At 42.9% G+C, this 19,803-nt stretch overlaps 2 protein-coding genes across 2 annotated transcripts in view; one reads left to right on the forward strand and one right to left on the reverse strand.

Moving 5' to 3' along the window:
• zfpm2a (zinc finger protein, FOG family member 2a) overlaps positions 1 to 6,780 on the forward strand; it is a 127,385-nt gene extending 120,605 nt beyond the window's left edge. Inside the window, exons 6-8 of the mRNA XM_034102132.2 lie at positions 811 to 1,017; positions 1,682 to 1,909; positions 3,328 to 6,780. Coding sequence (XP_033958023.1) covers positions 811 to 1,017; positions 1,682 to 1,909; positions 3,328 to 5,867 — 2,975 coding nt within the window. The 3' untranslated portion in view covers positions 5,868 to 6,780. The remainder of the gene's footprint in view (positions 1 to 810; positions 1,018 to 1,681; positions 1,910 to 3,327) is intronic.
• Positions 6,781 to 7,067: 287 nt separating this feature from the next.
• The window catches only part of LOC117460598 (uncharacterized), a 28,197-nt gene continuing 15,461 nt past the window's right edge, over positions 7,068 to 19,803 (reverse strand). Inside the window, exons 8-11 of the mRNA XM_034102133.1 lie at positions 12,844 to 12,982; positions 9,480 to 9,562; positions 9,263 to 9,359; positions 7,068 to 9,174 (exon numbers count right to left, since the gene is read on the reverse strand). Coding sequence (XP_033958024.1) covers positions 9,007 to 9,174; positions 9,263 to 9,359; positions 9,480 to 9,562; positions 12,844 to 12,982 — 487 coding nt within the window. The 3' untranslated portion in view covers positions 7,068 to 9,006. The remainder of the gene's footprint in view (positions 9,175 to 9,262; positions 9,360 to 9,479; positions 9,563 to 12,843; positions 12,983 to 19,803) is intronic.

Below are 19,803 nucleotides of genomic sequence, written 5' to 3' on the forward strand. Positions count from 1 at the left end.
ATAGTCATATTAAAAACTTTAATCTCTTCAATGGAAAATGAAGTGCAGCTGAAAAGCCTGTCATGTGCTGAGATAAATATTATCTAAGCTAAAACCTTCACTCTCTTCCCTCTACCCCCCTTTCCCTTCCTTCCCCCTGCACCCTCCCCCTTCCTCTGACTTAATGAATATGTTCAGAAGATTTCAGAGGAATGCTTAATCCCAAAACACAACAATCTAATAATATGAAGGACCTGTCTCAGTGTTCTAGCTGACAACAGCACTGTGGGCTACAGTTTACCCCAGCTGAGGCTTTCCTGGCTTCTGGATATCAGTGCTTGGAGCCTAAAAGACGTTTGATTGACAGAAAAAATTGACATTTTTAAAGGATTTGTTCACTCTTTTTGAAAATACATTTACATATGTACCTTTAGTTGCATAGTTGTATTTGGGATGTTTTTTTTTAGATATCTGTCTGTGAATTTCAGAATTTCCTAAACAAAGGAGGTGTTATAGTACTCATAGCATTGAATAACTTGTGACAGCATCCTCTGAGAAATAAGGGCCATCATTTTTGGAAAGACATGTTGCTGCCGAAACACTTACATGTCATTTTTGTATACCTTAAGGGGGAAGAGAAAAAAAATTCCACTCATGTTTCCACTACATACTGTTATGCAACACACCATTGAGTCTTTGAGATATTGTGCACACAAATATATTCCTTATGTTGCATAATGCCTTGACATTTAAGTCTCACGTATACATGCAGTACATGCTCTTCTCTTGGGGCATCGGTTCTAATCTCTCGTCTATTTCTGTTTTGTCCAGGTGGCCAACTATGGTGCACCACCACCAAGAACATGATGGAGGGCGAGGAGCTGGTGGCGTTTGCGGTGGACTTTGACACGCGTCTGCAGGCGGTGAACCACATGTCTCTGAGCGAGGGCATGTACCCAGCCAGGCTGCTGGACGGCATCCAGCTCCTGCCCCAGCAGGCCGCCATGGCTTCCATCCTGCCCACTGCCATCGTGAACAGTGAGTGTCTGTGCATCAACACCAGCAAGACATGCTTTGTTCCCACAATCACACATGCATGCTCTCCTTCTCTCTCTCGCACACACACACACTGTTCCACAGCCTGCACTCAGTCACCTGCTTAACAAGGAGCGTCGTCTCCGCCGGGCGTAGATTAACCCAGATGAGTCTCTGCGCCGGAGATAAGAGCCATCGACCTTCAAGTTTTGGGTTCACATAAACACACTGAGGCTCGGACTAACGTGTTAATTGCAAAATACACGCCTCATGCAAATAGTGTGTTTGTTTACTTAGTGAGGGCTATCTGGGTTCAGCTCGACAGGGAGGCTTCTGTAAGCAGATGGTCCAGTGTTCTTGTTTGCCCTTGAGAAAGGGCACCAACCGAGTGGTAGCAACACAGCGATATGCAGCAGCTGAGGATTTAAACGCAGGCTTTGAGAGTCAGAACTGTAGAGAAGAGGAGTGTGTGTGTGTGTGTGTGTGTGTGTGTGTGTGTGTGTGTGTGTGTGTGTGTGTGTGTGTGTGTGTGTGTGTGTGTGTGTGTGTGTGTGTGTGTGTGTGTGTGTGTGTGTGCGCTCTTTATCTTTATACTTATGCATAAATATGAAAGTGTGCTATATGTCCTGATATCCTGTACCCTTTGTCCCTTTCCTTGTCCCTCCAGAGGACATCTTCCCCTGCAAGGCATGTGGGATCTGGTTCAGGAGTGAGAGGAACCTGCAGGCCCATCTGATGTACTATTGCAGCGGGCGACAGAGGGAGCCAGAGACGGTGGTGGAGGAAAACGACAGCGGCCCCCACCAAACCCCCAGTTTGTGCCCCTTCCCACAATGCACCAAGACCTTCTCTGGAGCCAGGGCCCTGGAAATACACCTGAGCACCTCACACAGTGGTGAGTTTCATGGATTCAGAACACTCTTTAACATAATAGATTACACATTTTTACATATGACAATTCATGAAGGTGGCTACTTTCAATTCATTTTTTAAGTAAGATGTTTTAGAAAAATATACACTTTGGTTGCATTCCAATAGTCCATTTAGCTTAGGAACCTTCCTAGCCAAGTGAAATGACCCGGAAGTCCCTCAGTGGCAGCCATGATAAGTGCCGTTCCAATTCTCCAAATGAAAGGAAAGGAGGTTTCAAACTTCCTTTATAACCTCCTTTAGCTTAGGAACCACTGGACCTCCCTAACCGAAAGGAGAGGAGAAAATGCTGCCCCACAATGCATTGCAGCCACAGCATTTGCCGTCACTCAACAGTCGGCCGTTCACGGAAACAACCGATTATGACCGAGAAATTATATCATGAAAGTTACGGTGCTTATTAAGCTTTTTAAAACTTGTGTGGTAAGTTGCCAAAGTGCTTTGTTTTGAACGTTAATCAGTATTATAATCAACAAGAGAAATATGAACGTTAGTTTTTACTGTAATGATCAAATAACATCAACATTTAACAGAGCTGTGTGGGGTTTGTTCAACTTTTAAAAGATGTTTGAATGGTGATATACACAGTGATAGATGTTAAGGACTAACGTTTATAATAAATACATTTGTATTGATTTTAAGATATTTTCATAGTTCATACAATCATACGTATTGGGATCATTTGTATTAATGTGGACCGGAGGGAGAGGGTGACGAACATAAGTTTCACTTTCCTTGTTTATTTCAATTCCAACTTTGGTCATGAAGAATATGTTTCTCTGTTGTCCACGTTCATAAAGCAAAGCAGCAGCATCAGAGCACGGTGCAGAGTCTCTAGATGAGTTTACAGTAGTCCCTCGTTCTTATTAAACATCCATGTTGTAGTCCGCTGTATAGAAAACGGTAGTTTCCATAGTTCCCCCACAGCAGCAGACACACATTCATGACGTCCGCTGGCGCATCATAAACACGTCGGATAGTGAAAGTGCAGTCGGATTCTCTAAAGTACTGCAGTCTCTTCTCCTAAGTCCTTTTGAATTCTCCTATCCACTATCCCTTAACCCCGTGACGTTTCACTCAGAGGTCAAGGAATAGACGATAGGGTTAGAATTTAGGAGCTGATTTTTGGATTATCGGAATGCAACCAGGGACAGAGTTTAACACAGGTTTGAACAAAATGACTGTCATTTCCTTTCAGAAATATACATATCCTGCTGTCAGCTTGCATAGTTGACAGTTTATCCTTGAGCAACAAAAAAGAAATCGAGTGCATGGGAATAAGCTTGGCATATTGCATGAGCGTTTGATGGTGTCGAGAGTTAACTCTAAAGGAGAAGTGGGAGGCGAGATTCTGAGCATTTCTCCCTTTTATCTCCTTCACAGGTGTCAAAATGGAAGAGAGCCTCCCTCCTGGCACCAGCTTGAAATGCACAATCTGTAACTACACGGCAGATTCTCTTATTACATTCCAGCATCACATCATGTCTCACCTGTCACAGGCGGCCTTCAGATGCAATCACTGCCATATCAGCTTCCAGAGCCACAGGGAACTCTTACAGCATCAGGACTTACATGGGCACGGTAGCAAACTTCACAGGGAAGGCGACGGCACCGAGCATTCCCCCAGGGGGCCCGAGGAAAGCCTCCAGCAGCAGAAGCAGCAGGCCCGCGCTGAGCTGGCCAACAGGAAGGATGCTCTGCTGGGAAGTCCCAAAGGGGCCCTCAACAAGGAGACCAGCACAGACGGAGAGGCTGACAAGGCGGAGAAGAAGCCCATGCTGTCCCTTCAGAAGGGAGAGGCTCACCCAGGCAGCAAAGCCAGTTTTTCTTACACTAGGATCAAGTCTGAGCCCTCCAGCCCCCGACTGGCCTCCTCCCCTGTGCAGCATAACATGCCTACATTTCCCATGGGCCCCTTCTTGTCTCAGTTTGCTTTCTCCCAAGACATTTCAGTAGTCCCACAGGCTTCTGAGATTCTTGCTAAAATGTCAGAGCTAGTTCACCGGAGGCTGCGCCACGGAGGGAACAACTACCCCCCTGTCATCTACAGTCCTCTTATGCCCAAGGGGGCCACCTGTTTCGAATGCAATATCACCTTCAGCAACCTAGACAACTATTTGGTCCACAAAAAGCACTACTGTAACAGCCGCTGGCAACACATGACGAAGTCCCCCGACTTCTCCGCCCTCTCAGACAAGGTTCCAGAGGCGGTGAGCCCCAACAGTGGGCACAGTTCTGTTAACATGTTGACCGGTTGCCACCCTACGGACGCCGACAACCACCTCATGCAGTCCGCCTGTCTGACCTCCAATGTGTTGGACATGATCAATGCTGGGGCTAAAGGGCCAGAAAAGGATCTAGCTGGACAGGTGAAGAAGGTCTCTACCCCAACTGGGGCTGAAGAGAGGCTCAATGGCCAGCCCTTGGAGGGAAAAAGTCCCACTACTGGTCTGGTGGAAAGTGACAATGACCCAAACAAGACGGTCTGTGAGGCCTGCAATATCACCTTCAGCCGCCACGAGACCTTCATGGTCCACAAGCAGTACTACTGTGCCACCCGTCATGACCCACCCATGAAACGCATGTCCAGCAACAAGGTCCCCTCCATGCAGAGAACCATCAGGGCCCGTAAGCGCAGGAAGATGTATGAGATGTGTCTTCCTGACCAGGAGCACCAGAGGCCCATGGGTCAGCCAGGTTTTCTCGGGGTTCCTCCAATGAACCCTTGTACATCCCAGGAAGCAGTAGAGAGCCTAGCAGATCGCTTCCACCCGCGGTGTGACATCTTCCCTGGTATGGTACCCAAACACCTGGAGGCCTCTCTGACTGTCACTAAACCTATCATGGCTCCCAAATGCAATACAGGGGAGCAACAGGAGCTGGACACTCCCATCGATCTCAGCAAAAAGTGTTCGCCAGCCTCTGACAAGACATGTAGCTCCCCTAAAAGACTGTTGGACTATCACGAATGTGCAGTGTGCAAGATAAGTTTTAACAAAGTGGAGAACTACCTGGCGCACAAACAGAACTTTTGCCCTGCAACAGCCGCCGCTGCTGCTGCTGCTGCTGCTGCTGCTGCCACCGCCACTCAACACCAGAACGAGACTGGCAGCCTGGAGACGACCATGTTCCCCGATGTGAAGATTGAAGCCAACAACAACCCAGATGAAGTCTACGATAAGAGCCCGGGCAAATGTGAGAAGAATGGCAATGGGAAGGTGTTGTTGCAGAATGGAGGCATGTTCCCCCCTCACTTGGGGCCCGCGCCGGGAACCAAAACTTTTGCTGAGCCCCAGCTCATCCCATCAAAAGACGAGAGCAAGAATATGTTTCTCTCCCACTGCCTCTATCCCGGAGCAATAAAGAAGATGAAAGGTCCCGAGCAATTGTCGCCGTATTTCGGGATAAAGTCAACTGATTATGTGACTGGCGGACCAGCGATGCAGGGAGAGGCCAGCGAACAGGAGCAGAGCGTTAATGGGGGAGGAGGCACGGGAGGAGGGGAGACAGGTACAACCAGAGAGCAGGCCCAGTCGCCTGCTGCTAACGGTTGCCCCCACCCCGGCAAGGAACCCCTACCCCTACTGCCCAAAAACCGAGGCATGGTCATCGTCAACGGGGGGCACAAGAACGAGGAGCGTTCAGGCACGGCTCCTCCACAGCAGGAGAATCAGCCAGACGGCCAGCCCCCCAACCCTTCACCCACGTGGGCCACCGAGAACCAGGGCGACTCCAACGAGAACATGTCGCCTTCCTCCAAGTCTCCAAGCGAGGAGGCGCCGCCCACAACCAACAAAGGTGTGAACGGCTCCGGAAGTGGCAAGTACTGCCGCCTCTGTGATATCCAGTTCAACAACCTGTCAAACTTTATTACCCACAAGAAGTTCTACTGTTCATCACATGCTGCAGAGCATGTCAAATAAGTTGAGAAGAATAAGACACGTTCTTCTTCTTCTTCCCCCCAGCCCTATTCCCTTCCAAACTTTGACCCCCTTTTTTCTCCTATGTTTTGGTACACTGTTGTGTCTGGAATAGTGCATCACGCAGTGCTATACGCTGCTTGTGGACAATCAAGAGAAGCTTCTTCTTTCATTGTTTTAAGACTTGATAATGCAAAAACCATTGGTTAAAAAAGAAAAAGAAAAGAAAAATGAATCAAGAATAATATTGGTGCCACTTTCACATTAATTTATTTTACAATCAGTATTAATAGAAGTAGTGATCTTAATTTAAATTCAAAAGGAAATTTATATCAGAGTTGTTTGTAATGTTATTGTATAGTCATTCTTGTGTAGCACACATATTGTTTACACTGTAGTGTAGGCTCAATGAAACAAATAGACAATACAAAAATAGCTACTGAGGCACTTGTGTATTCTTATTTGCTGTACCAGTTTATGTATATGCTCAAAATGTCAATTGCAGATTGCTACTAATGACTTGTTTGCCTTAAAAAAAAGAAATCACCATTTGGGGGTGGTAACCAGGCACAACCCTGCATCTCACATTTTGGCATACACACATGGCTTTGCATACATATGTGGCTGTTTGTCCCCGTCTCTTTTCTTCAACTCAGATGTGGATGTTTTCATGAGGATGACAGCATTCTTGTATAGTACTCGTATTTCTGTTTGATGATACACTTTGGTCTCCCTTTTGGACATTTGCTCTCAATGCAATACTTTGTAAATGAGGGAACATTACTGAAAAGCAGTATTATGAAATGGGGACTGTGCATATAATTATTTGTAAACCCCAAAGGGAAAAAAAACAAGTTGTACAAGAATTTATTGCTGACGAACAAGATGGGCGGGAGGTCAGTGGGGATACTGATGTAAAAATGATCATTCCAATGTCCTGATTATGGGAGAAAATGTTTCTTAAAACGTTGTTGCTATGCATGTATATGGATGGAATTAAATTCCAGATCTGTTGGAAATTTTTATTTTGATGTGGTGTCATAATTAAACTTAAATCCTCAGGATAAACCGCTGTTGTCTGGTCTTTCTTTACTTGCAAATGTGAAAACTAGAGTATCTAAACATTTATTTTTGTAGGCAAAGTATTTTCTGTCCATTGATTTTTGCCATAACTTAATGACTGTGTTGAAGTATGGGGCAACATATGAGTAACTTCATTTATTTTACAAAATGTCAGTGAGAATTATTCATAATGTACATCCACAGGAACACACTGTTATTTACTCAGGGCTGTGAGTATTAAGGATTTAATAGAATTTCAGAGTCTATTAGTTGTGTACAAAGAAAAAAAAAAAATCACAACATTTCCAAAGATTGTTTGTCTAAAAATTCTGAGGACATGCTACATCGAAGAACATTTCATTTTAGGCATCCGTTTGCACTAACTACCTTAAAATATGTGTCTGTGCAGACATCTTTAGATTCAAGAAAATGTATACAAAATAATAAGACAGTATGAAGATGTTACGTAATGTGTTTGCTTCTGGTAGATTTTTGTGATGACTGCTTGTTTTTTTCTGTTACTCTCAAAGTTTAAGTAACTGCCAGCTGTGACGACAGACGAGCTCATCTTGAATAAGTTGCAGGTAAAATTAAAGTGTTTCCTCCCTGCTCCTTTCCATCATGGTGTACAAGGTGTACAAGTGTTGTATGAATGATGTACCATGAGTGGAACAAATGCATTATATTAATGTTTACCCAATGAAACAGTTCACAAAATTAAGTCCAGCACACCTAACATTAGATGCAAAAGTACATAAACGACGGATTTACAATAAAATCTCAAATTATCTTTGCAGGCCAGACTCATCTGCTCGAAAATTAAAAAAAGTAATCAAGTCCAAAGATAGAGGTCCATATGTGGTTGTGATGTAACTCAATAAGTAACACATGACACAGAGAGAGAGGAACTCAATTCATCTTCCCCTAAGGCTATAACAAGGCAGAATATTAAGGCCGAATGAAATAGATAAAAAAGTATCAGGGTGAGCATTGACGTGTGTGGCCTTTACATTGATAAGGGGTAATGTATTAATTTTCGGGTAAAGAGGCTGAAATAACAACTTGAAGGATAAGATTTTCTGAATCTAAGACAGCAAATATTTCATCACGCTGAAAAACCCTCCAGTTATTCTCAATTATAATGAAGCAGAGCTGCACAAAAAGATACGTGGACCTCTTGATGAACCCAACAAGTACACAGTCTCTACAGATTGCTGAAGGAAAAAATATTTGATTGAATATTTAAAACATATTCAATGGTTATACTCTAGTTGCCTGCATAGTGAACCCGGAAAGGTTGAGTACCTCAACGTTTTATGATAGAAATGTATACCGTCTATGGGTACATACAAAAACTGCCGGATGCTAACTTTCATTGGTTGGGCAATATTAACAATTAGCATAAGAAGCGTTAATTAAAATGAATGGCATTATAACATACGTATAGAATAGTAAATAGTCTTGGCAGGTTTTGACAATTGTGGAGTGGTTTTGAGGGTTATTGAGGTTTCTGAATCCATTTCTGACATTTCAAAAATTGCAGTTTTAACCAGAAAGTGGCAATATTTGTACTCTTGGTGGGCTAAGTCTGACTACCATGAGTAGTGTTGCAACCATTGGAGATACTGTAGACAGCACAAGGTACAATTATTAAATCTACTGTGGACAATTATTTTTGGAATAAATAGGCAATCTGTCCAATTCAAAGGATCCATAGTCCCCTGAATCCAAATCGACCGAAAATGTATAGAAATCCGCCCACAGAGTACAAATATTGGCCATTTTTTATCCTGAAAAAGTCAGAAATGGACTCGGCATCCTCATAACCCCCAAAACCACTCCAACATTTTCCAAGCCATTTTTAAACTATTGTCCACGCAATTTATGCTTATTGTGCAAATTGCCCAACATATGCAAGTTAGCATCCGGCAGTTTCTATGTGCTGGGGACCAATACTATACATTTCTATCATAAAACGTTGGTGTACTCAACACAACCGGGTTCACAATAGGACTATGAGCTGGCAGCTAGACTACTACCCTGTGTGTGTCGGGGGGGATTGTCACATGTTGGCCACGGGTCACTCGCTCTGCTGTTTGGCTTGTCGTTGGTGGACTAGCTTCCTCAGGTGCTGGCTGATGGCAGATGGCTTCTTGTAGATCATTCGCCGGTCTGCTCCTTTTATGTGAATGTGATTGGCTGATGGGTAAGACTCCTCCAGAAACTTCTTTTGAAGCCTGGCTACCATCTGGTGCAGGAAAAAGATTTATTATGGATTGTACTACAGTATTGTCCAGTAGAAGAGTTACTAATGCATCCTGGAGTTGTGCTCTCACCTGGTTCAGATGTTCTGGTATTTCCTGGTCAAAAGAATCCCCAGTGATCACACTCACTGCTGTCCTGCTGGAGAGGGGCTTAAACTTGGTGATGTCCCTTTTGAAAACAACAAACAAAACATTTCAATTTCATATGTCATGGTTCGTTTTCACTTCCACATTAAATATGCAAATTTAAAAGCTGTTCGGAAAGTAATGACAAAGACTGTTAGTGTACCTGACTTGAGCTGCACTTTCATTTAAAAAGTAATGCTCATCCACAGCACTGCTCTGGTGGGCAGGGTTGCTCAGTAGGTATTTCTAGAAGACAGAGAGAAAGAAAATAAACTAGTCAAAACACTTTTTTATTATTTCTTTGAGAGAGAGAAAACTAAAAAGCTACATAATACACATTGGAACTTTACACATGTGTCACATTATACACAAATTAACCATTTCATGCTCTCATACGTTTAACAAAATCAGCACTATGACAAACTTTATACTATATATCAAAAAGTCTGGGATATCAGGCAAATATTTCAGGAAGTGAAATAAATATGCATCCCTTTCTTTAACACGACAAGAAAGAATATGAAATTGGTGGAGGTCTGCGCTCTCCGAGTACCATTTCATTTTTTTTACATATAACATTTATTTTGGGGTCATGTTTGATCACTTTCTACCCAAGGTTCCCTTAAAAGAAATCAAAAACCAGACAAAGATGCCATTTAAACAGTTGTGTCTTTGTATTCTGAGAAAGCTGTATAGTTTGTGTCTACACATACAGTACATAAGCAGTTTATAAAACACAGTACCTTTTTTAGTATATATAACAAAGTAAGAAGTCAGAACATTGTACAGCAGTGTTGAGAAAATATGTCGTATGAAGCTAAATCAATAGTAATAGTAAAAAAAAGTCTGCATAATTCTTCACAATTCCAAGACTAAGCATTCATTGACAGACTTCACATTGTTTCAAGTTGAGATGCAATAAAGTCTTTGCAGTGAATCCGGTGAAATACTGCGCTATGCAAGTGGTGAGATATGTCTACAAAATGATACATGAATACAAACAGCTTTACCTCATTCAGAACAGCCCTAACATATCATGATTCATGTACATACAAAAACAAAAGGTCTCATATTGGAACCCTTCTATAAGCACAGGTGGAGCCCTCTACCATAGAGTCCAATAGATGCAGGTTATGCATTGTAACACTAGTTCCGTAAGTACAGGAATCTCTACTGGAGCCTTTGGTAGAGGGCTCCGCCGGGGTGCGTTAGAGCTGCACTTTCAGTATGACCATACACCAACGGCCCCTACACACGGCGGCGTGCGTTGCCGCTTCAACGCTTCTGCCCATTCACTTTGAATGGGGTGACGTCACGATTCGCCGAACTGCATTGTGGGAGCAAAGCGTAGCTTCTCTCAAGGTGCTCGCTGCAAAAGTACAGTAATGTTCTACTTTTGCCGCCTCGACGGAGGCGTCAGCCAATCAAATCCCTCGTATGTAAATCTGCCAGTACAAGCACTAGCCAATCAAACCGGGTGTATGTTGGGAGAGCCAGACCGCAGTTATTTCCCCTATGTCAAAAAATGGAGGAGAAAATGATCGTGGCGGTAGGGAATCACCCGGTACTCTATGACCAGTCCCTCTTTACATACAGGGATACAAACCGGAGGAGCCAGGCATGGGGGGAGGTGGCAGAGACAGTGGGTGAAACTGGTAGGTTTTCGCTTGTTTGGGGAGTTTATATCCAGTGTACTTCGTTTGAATGGACAGCTAGCAAGCACAGACAGTATATTTAGCCAGCATGGATGTAGCATGAATGCTTTGCTTTGTATGTCCAGGGCGGGACATTCATGTGATTGGTTGTTGGTCGTGTTGCTCGCGTTGACTCCCCAAGCTCAAGACACGCCCACTGCCAAGCGGCAACGCACGCCGCCGTGTGTAGGGACCGTGAGTGAATCAATGCAAAAAGATGCCGTTACTTTTTAGTTGAAACGTAATTTGCATGTCCCAAGATGTGTTTTGAAAAGACATGAAAGCCTAAACAACACTGCAGTCTGTGCCTTGCTCCAGACAGAATACTGATACAACATTGCCCAAATCAGCGAAAATCCCCTTTACCTGCATCTATCTCTACCTGCATGTGATGAGACCGGATATACTGTATCGTGGTGCCGTTAACACGGAAGCAAACAATTCCTCTCCAGATCAGTGGTTACAGAACACGCCCTTGATAAATGGACTGCATGCTCTATTGAGTCCGGCTTGTGGCTGTCTTATAACCTTCACTAGCCTGTCTACTAAACCTTCCTCTGTCCTTGGAGGATTTGCGCACAATGGCGTCCTTATCTCCCTGGCAACAACTGTAATACTTGAAAAGCTGAAATGGGTCCCTCATCACTACTGCCATCAAAATGGTGGGTGGCGGGAAGCGGAGAACAAGGCGTCTTAACGTGTGCTCGCATTCTTCCTGAGCATCGTACAGAGCTGCAGCTACAAGGAAACGCTGAACAGATGTTAGAGGTGTCACAAGTTCTCCAAACAATAAAAAAAAGGATTTGAAGTAGGGCAGTACGGTTAAATGCAATAAAAAGCTACTAAATGAGATGCAATAATCTCTTCTTATCTGTGTGCATCATGTATGTTTACCCCTGCTGTAATAACGACGTTCCACTCCCCACAGAGCATTATTCCATGTTACCAAAGATAGTGGTTGTTGTTCATCACCAGAATCTATTACTACTCCTTTCTGCCTGAGATATTTTCCATAGCAAGTCAAAAACGACTACAGGTCTTCCCGACAGGCAGACGGCAGCACTGTGTCTTTAAAACAGCTTTACAGCAGATCTGAGTGTGGAATAAAAACATCTCTTGTAGAGAAACATGCATGTAGTTTGTATTCAAATACTCTTCCTCACAGGCTGTGTGAAATGTCAAGAACGGAGTTTACATTACACCAGGCTTCAGAAGATACCGAGCCACTGCAGCCGCGTCACGTCAGCTAGAGGGACCGGGATCAATTTTCATTTATTTGAAAATGACGTGTGGCGTAATATCATGCCTGATTCACGGAGACAAATGCCTCTGCAATCATCATGCACCCGGATCTCTGCTGAGGAGGACACTGGATTGTTCTAACACTAGCACCATCCTGTGGTGGGATCGGAAAGATTGTAGGAGTCCATTTAGCCTTCATCTAGAAGGAAAAATAAAAATGTGTGCCTTCATATTCTTAGTAAAGTGTCTGAGCAGAGGGACGAAAGCAAAGTATTGTTTATAAACATCCTTTGTGTGTCCCCGTGTGCCCGTGTGTGTGCCCCCGTGTGTGTGTGTGTGTGTGTGTGTGTGTGTGTGTGTGTGTGTGTGTCTGTGTGTCTGTGTGTCCGTGTGTGTGCCTGTGTGTGTGTGTGTGTGTGTGTGTCCGTGTGCCCGTGTGTGTGCCCGCGTGTGTGTGTCCCCGTGTGCCCGTGTGTGTGCCCCTGTGTGTGTGCCCGTGTGTGTGTGTGCGCCCGTGTATGTGTGTGTGTGTGTGTGTGTGTGCGCGCGTGTGTGTGCGTGTGTGTGTGCGTGTGCGTGCATTAGCCTGACCTGGCGCTGGATGACCTCCTCTGAGACGTTCTCTCCGGTAACCGCCGGTTCCATCACCCCCAGAATAATCAGCAGGCGGCTCAGCCCTGTCGCTGCTGAGAACTGCCGGACCTGGAGAGAGGGCACCAGCTTACCCCACCTGAACAAACGCACACATTCACAATACAAAACTTTAGCAGGAGAAAAACTAAAGTGTAACAGTTGGAACATAATGATTGTTAAGGCTTTATTCATGGTTTGGGCCACTTGAGGCAACAGAAAAACTATGCATAGCGCTTTAGAGGTGTTTTAGCCAACGTGATTACGCTCGTTTAAACATCGAGTAGACATGGAGTTACTATAGATGAGTAGTTCAGAGCTATTTCACTGACTACTGCAATCTCTAAATTAGGAGATGAATATAGTTTGCAACAAACTACATCTCACAAATCATTTCATCAATTGTTAATAGAAAATATATTTATAATTGCAGTTTTTAAATGAAACCATGAACACCAGAGAAAAGGGCATTCGTCATTAGGAAATATAACTTTATTTCTATGACTCGAATGAATTGCAGGATCTGCACCACAACCACATTTCAGGGCCGTTTGAGGACAGTAGGAAAACTGATCGTATGATCCAACTGCCAACCAGAATCCGTCCAATACCAAGTTGTAAGGGTTCCACACAGGAGGTTACTTCAATAAAAAGGTATGTGAGCTTTTCTTATCAACAATAAAGTGTTTGTATTGAAATAAAGGGCATTTTGATCTTTCTACTTTGCCTTTGATTTCAAATGTTTAATTGTGTCCTTTTCTTCATTTCTTTCTCAGACCAATACAAGATCATAAATGTAAATGTTGGTGCTTAGACTGTAACGTTAGTTTGGATCCTCACGTCGTTATATTTGGTATTAATTCATTATTGTTAGAAAATGGAGTTATTGTCATTCTCTTCCAGACTGTAGGTGTGCCAATACTCTTTGTTTTTGATTCTCAGCAACATAAAGTGTAAAATGTCCCTCCAACAACAAGTGTGATTGTGTGATCACAGCAACAGTGACTCAAGCAGACTTTCAAAGACAATTCCTCCATCCTTTTCCAACCGAGAACCTCAAAGTTTCTCTCGAAAACATTTGCCTGGCGAATGAGAAATATTCTTTTTTTTGGCAGACGCGAGAAGAAGAGCTGTGGAATTTTGTAACTCAGGAGGCCCAATCGGTCTCGGCCCACTGGTGCTCTGAATTGGCTGGTCTCAGCCTGTGGAGCCCAATCAATAGTGGCGTGCGCCGGCTGCCGCCATGGCCGCACCGCGCAGCCTGCCCCTGAACGCAGCCAACACACTGCAGATCAGCCCCCCCCCGGGAACAGTGTCCTCTTCTTCCTGCTGATCTGGCCCACACACAGCTCTGTGCCCCTGTGGACTATCACTCTACAATAGATCATATTATAAACTAAGTATATTGTTGTTGGGGAAATACTCCATGTATTCTTCTAATATCAGAGTACACATGATAACAAAGGTATCCCAACTGTAGCTGTGTTCATGACAGGATGTCTGATTACCTAGAAGAGCATCAGGACTGTTTGAGGCAGATGATAGCTATGTGATTAACATGATGATGCAGCCTCTATGGAGATAGACATATGACAAGCATGCTCATTTCTGACATGGAGCTAATCCGAACTAAACATTGCATACTGCTTTCTATTCCTCCATCTTGTGACTGTGTGACTCCCTCTCTTGGATATCAGCATGTGAAGGACACTGCTCAGGAACTACTTGATGCTCTGTATGTGATGACTGCTTCCATTCTGGAGAGGATAATAAATACATGCATCCTGTTTTGAAACTCGAGCTGCTGACGAGTGATATTTTTCTAACAATTGTTAGAACAATTGTTATACCTGATAAAATATCAATATGCTACAGCAATGCAATTATTTTGTTAATTATTTTACCAATTATTACGGGATCCAAACTAATGATCACGGTGAGGTTGACAGCTGTTGAACGGATCGTTGTCAAATCTGGTAAATTCGTTCATGTAGTTTCATTTCATTTGGAGATTGATTTTATTGTTGGCGTATATTTGATCGTGGCAGTGTATATACAGGCAGGCAATGTGGTTATGCGCCTCAACAGTATAGGCTACCGGAGTGTCTCCTAAAAAGGGGGGAAATACCTAGGGATATACAAAGACTCCAGACTTTTAGAAATGTTGACTTTATTTGCCTTGTTAGCTTAGCAAGCTTACAGTGCATGCCCTATAATTTCAAATTGGGTTTGGAACCTTTGTTGCGTGTCATATAAGTCTTCTTCCTCTCCCCAATTTCTACACCGTCTGATATTAAATAAAGGCAGAAAGAAACCACGAAAAAAGTATTAGAATAATAAGACGTACAAAGAGAACATTGCATTTTTAAAAAGCATGAAATAGTAAGCATTATATGTCTAATAATAGCTTCCTGCAGTAACAGTCACATCAATTAGTGCTCAATACCCAGTGTTTAAGGAGGAATCTGTTAGATGTGGCAAGCATGTCTATGTGTATGATTGTGTATTTAGGGGGGTGGGTGAAAAAGCAATACTTGTTTAAAAAAAGGGGAAGTAATTAAGAAAATTTATAATTGTATATTTAAAGTGTCAGCTATTGCAGTCTTGGAGGTCTTGACAGGGCTTACAGCTTCCTATTTCAAGGGGGAGGAATGTGGAATTGTGTGGAATGTTTCCAGGGTGAAGATATGTCCATGTGTGTATGTATGTAAATTGATAGTAATGACCTGGGACTAAGATCTGTGGAATGAATCTAAAATCTCATGTCACAGCACAAGCCAGTACTTGATTCAACAACAGGCAGACTTCAGCGCTTCTTCACCATCATTATTTTCCTCGTATCAAACATCATAAAAATGTTTAGTTCAGTTGGAAAAATAAACCATTGAACCTGTTATTGATGTAACATGTGACCTAATGAACTGCAAATCTAAGTATCAGAGTCTGCTCCGACAAAGCGGTGAATGGTCAGATAATCTGATACACAGCAATGGTCGTTCCACTGCTACGCACAGAAGTGAGAAGATAACACATGCAGTCCCCACATGTCAAGAATAAATAGATGCAGAACGAGGGAAAGAAATAACTTGGCTGTTCTCATTTTCAGTCTTCAGCAGACAGAAAACTTTTCAAATCAGACCTCTGGAGAATGACATGTTGACATTTTCATCTTCCCTGCCACACTTTCCCCCCCGAAGTCATTCTGGCACCACAATTTAGTCCTGACTCTACGACCCGGCTCTTAAGGGACTTCTCAGTCTCTGCACATTTTCCACCCGTCACCTCTTTTCCTACCCCTTGATTCCAAAAATAAAAAAGGAAAAACCTCTTTCCCTATCAGCCCCCTGGTTTCGAATCTGGTCAAATCATCCCTGGGTCTGGCATTGAACATTATTTCAAGGATTCTCCAGCCACCTGTCCTATTCCCTCCTCTTTTTTCCATTTTTAATTCTGCCCCGGAGTGAGGATTATGCGAAGCAAGGCATGCGTGTCAAAGGGAAATTTAGTGGGTAAAGACAGCCGAGATTGGCGGGATGAATTAAACAGATAACGGGAGGAGACGAAGTGGGGGAACCATGTAGAGCAAAACGCCTCACCGATGTTGGTCATTTCAGAGGGGCTCTTCTTTTTTTTCTCCCCACAGGAGCGAGGAGGCAATATCTAAATTAATAAAGTGATGAAATGAGTTTGTGCCGTGGACTTTCTGCTGTTTGACTTTCCCATCTGGATTAGTGCAGGCTGAATGGACGCTCTGTTACTTTTGTTACAACTGCGCAATTCACTGTCGGAATTTGGCCCTGTAGTGATAAGGCGGCGGCGCCCCCCTCCTCCTCCTCCTCCTCATCCTCCTCCTCCTCCTCATTACCATCTAATTTCATATGCAGGGCCTCTGTTACCTGAGAGCCTGCTCACACACAAAACACCAACTATTACACGAGCTTCTGCCAACTATTACAATGAACGGAGAACATTTAAACACGGACTATTACATGAGGCTTAACTAACTATTACGCTGAAGGAACTTTTTTTTTTTTTAAACGGCAAAGACTTAGACACTATTAGAGGGCATGTGGACGTGCCCTCATCCGGGGTGCATGATGAGGTCTCTAACGGTCTTACAGGAAGGACAATTTGGAAGAATTCTATCATCGCCAAAATCCTTATTGTAGCTCAATTACCTACAACAGTACCCTTAGGCACAATCAGTGTATGGAGAGCATGCTTGGAGTACTTTGAGTCATTATATTATACATGGTAATTATTTGGTGCGAGTGTATAGTTTCCTAGTAATCTGCATTATAGATTTACATAAAGGACTACACAGGAAATAGTTCTCAGCCTTGCATGTGTTATGTCTTCAGTGAAACAGGAACTATCAATTCTTCCGAAGTGACTTGTAACTATGCTAGTAACAACAAAGCCTTGAAACAGAGCCACTCATCAGCATGTTGTGTGGCTCGCATCCTTCATTTAGTTAAAGTAGTTGCCTGTTTAATATATATGCTATTTAAGTAATGATGATGTTGTATGTTGAATCACTTTCCATTGTCGAATGAGACTACGGTCTACTGATAATTGCAATGTTTGAATGTGGAAGTAGCACTTTTCAACACAAAGCAATTCAAAGTGCTTTACAAAAAATGAAAGACATTAAGCATTAAAAAAGAAAAGCTAATAAAATAAACATTAAAAGGAAAAATACATGGATAAAAGTTACAGTGCAGTCTAAAATATGAATAGTTCAATTAAAAGCAGCGACAAAAAGAAAAGTCTTCAGCCTGTAACAACGTTGTATTAAGTTGTATTACGTTTGATTATCCACGGTTCCTACTCTTGAAACGACAATCTTCTAACTAGCGAAGCAATGATTGTTTCCCTGTGGTTCAGTCACAAAGGTGTCAAGGTTTGCAGCAAGCACGTTAGTGGAGCTGATTTGTTTTAGAAACAACAGGACCAGGCTACATTTCTTCAGGCATAAATGGCATCAATGCTCAATGAGAGATGGCTTTGAAGGAGCTAGCAGAACAGATGCTACATGTAGTCTGGATATGAGGTTATGACTATATTTTTCCAACATAGAAATGTAGAGACCTGCTGTTTGCAGTGTCATTATTGGCAGACAACTATGACAAGAGTTTGACTTATATAGATTCTTCATTTGTTGTTCTTCTTAACATTTACATGCGATTACTTTTGAACATCAGTATTGCAACAGAGGAGCATTTCCATCTGGACTTCATGAAATCGACAACCAATTAACATGAGCCATAAACCTAGAGTATAACTCATACCACAGTTACTGCATGAAGGAGCATGCTCCTGTGTTGTGCAGTAGCATTGTAACGGAGGTGATCTCTGGGCCCATAGATCACGGCCTCCGTTACGGGTAATATAGCACTAAAAACATTGCATGGGAATATATGCAATTTAATAACTAGTTTGTCTGTCTCTGTTTCCTGGTTTCATGTTCAAAGTGTTCCCCTTCCCCCATGTCTGTGGCTGTTGAGTGTGTGCACCTGGTGCCCTGTGTTGTCTCCTCCCCCCACCACCTGTGTCGAATTGCTGATTAGTGTGTGTATTTAGGGTCTGTTGCCCTGTCTGTTTTGAGGCTGGTAGTGTGTGTGAGATCCTGGTGGCTGCAGGCTGTGCCCACGTGAACAGCAGCAGGATTGAGGCTGTGTGTATTGGGTTCATGATTTAATAAATGCCCACACCGGGTTATATTTGGGACGTGCTTCCTCTGCCTCCTTGTTTGGTCTGGGCCGCTCAATTGTCAGCTTCACAAGCATGCACAACACCATAGGTACCATACTGTTCACATACTGTACAGTACAAGCACTTACTCCATATGCATTACCAGTGATTGTGTGTCGGAGAACTTTCCAAGGCAGAAGGCAAAATGTAATCTGGCTACGTTTAAAAACAAGATGTTCATAGACGCTAATTGGACAGTAAACAATTAACAGCAGACTAAACAAGGAAGTGAACAGTGCATCACTCTTTAAACCATGTGTCCCTTGCACTTGTTTGTATATTATAACTACTTTACAGACCGTTTTTATTTTTAGGTTTGCTTTTTTGCCTCTTTTTCTACTCCCTCCAGTTTCTTCAAAGGGATTATTAAACTTGTATCATACGTTATGCCTTCAAGGGGCAGAACATAATCTCTTTCAATGTAGGGGAAGCAAAAGCATACACTGCGCTCTCTTGATACAGTTCATGCATTCTGGTTCCTTCTGTTTACTATATACAATATGTTAGTTCTGCTTTTATACTGTAGATGCTTAAGGACGGTTGATACAGCTTTTTAAACAACCTTAAATATTGTGCATTCCATTTTCATATATGACATAATCTGTCTTAAAGAGGCCCTATTGTGTTCTTTTGGTTTTCCCTTTCCTGTAGTGTGTTATATTATTGTGCCTGTAAATGGTCTACAAAAGGCTAAAATCCCAGTGTAATATAACTTAAAGTAATAATGTACTTAATATTAAGTAAGTAATGCTTCTTTCCCACACACTCCTCCCCTGCGTGAAACGCCACCAATGGACTCCTTTGTTTACTTTTGTCAGAGTGACATAACTATGTAACACTTGTGCTTCTATTGGCTAGCACTCCAACACATGTGATAAACTGAGGGGTGGGACATATCTAAGCAGTTTACCAATAACAACAGAGCCGGCCAGCTAACCAATCAGAGCAGACTGGGCTCTGGTTTCAGACAGAGGGTGAAAAGAGGTGGGTTAGGGTTAGTATGAGAAAAATACAGAGCTTTTTGACCATTGAAGCGCGGAGACATGACACAGTAGAGGCAACAGCTATGAATATGAACCTGAACATGTCCTCATTCTAATTATTGCACATTATATTTCCGTGGCTATATAGCTAACCTGATAATCAGTCTTAATTGCCAGCTTGTTC

This window comes from Pseudochaenichthys georgianus, chromosome 16 (assembly GCF_902827115.2).
Source record: "Pseudochaenichthys georgianus chromosome 16, fPseGeo1.2, whole genome shotgun sequence".
Lineage (NCBI taxonomy): Eukaryota > Metazoa > Chordata > Actinopteri > Perciformes > Channichthyidae > Pseudochaenichthys > Pseudochaenichthys georgianus.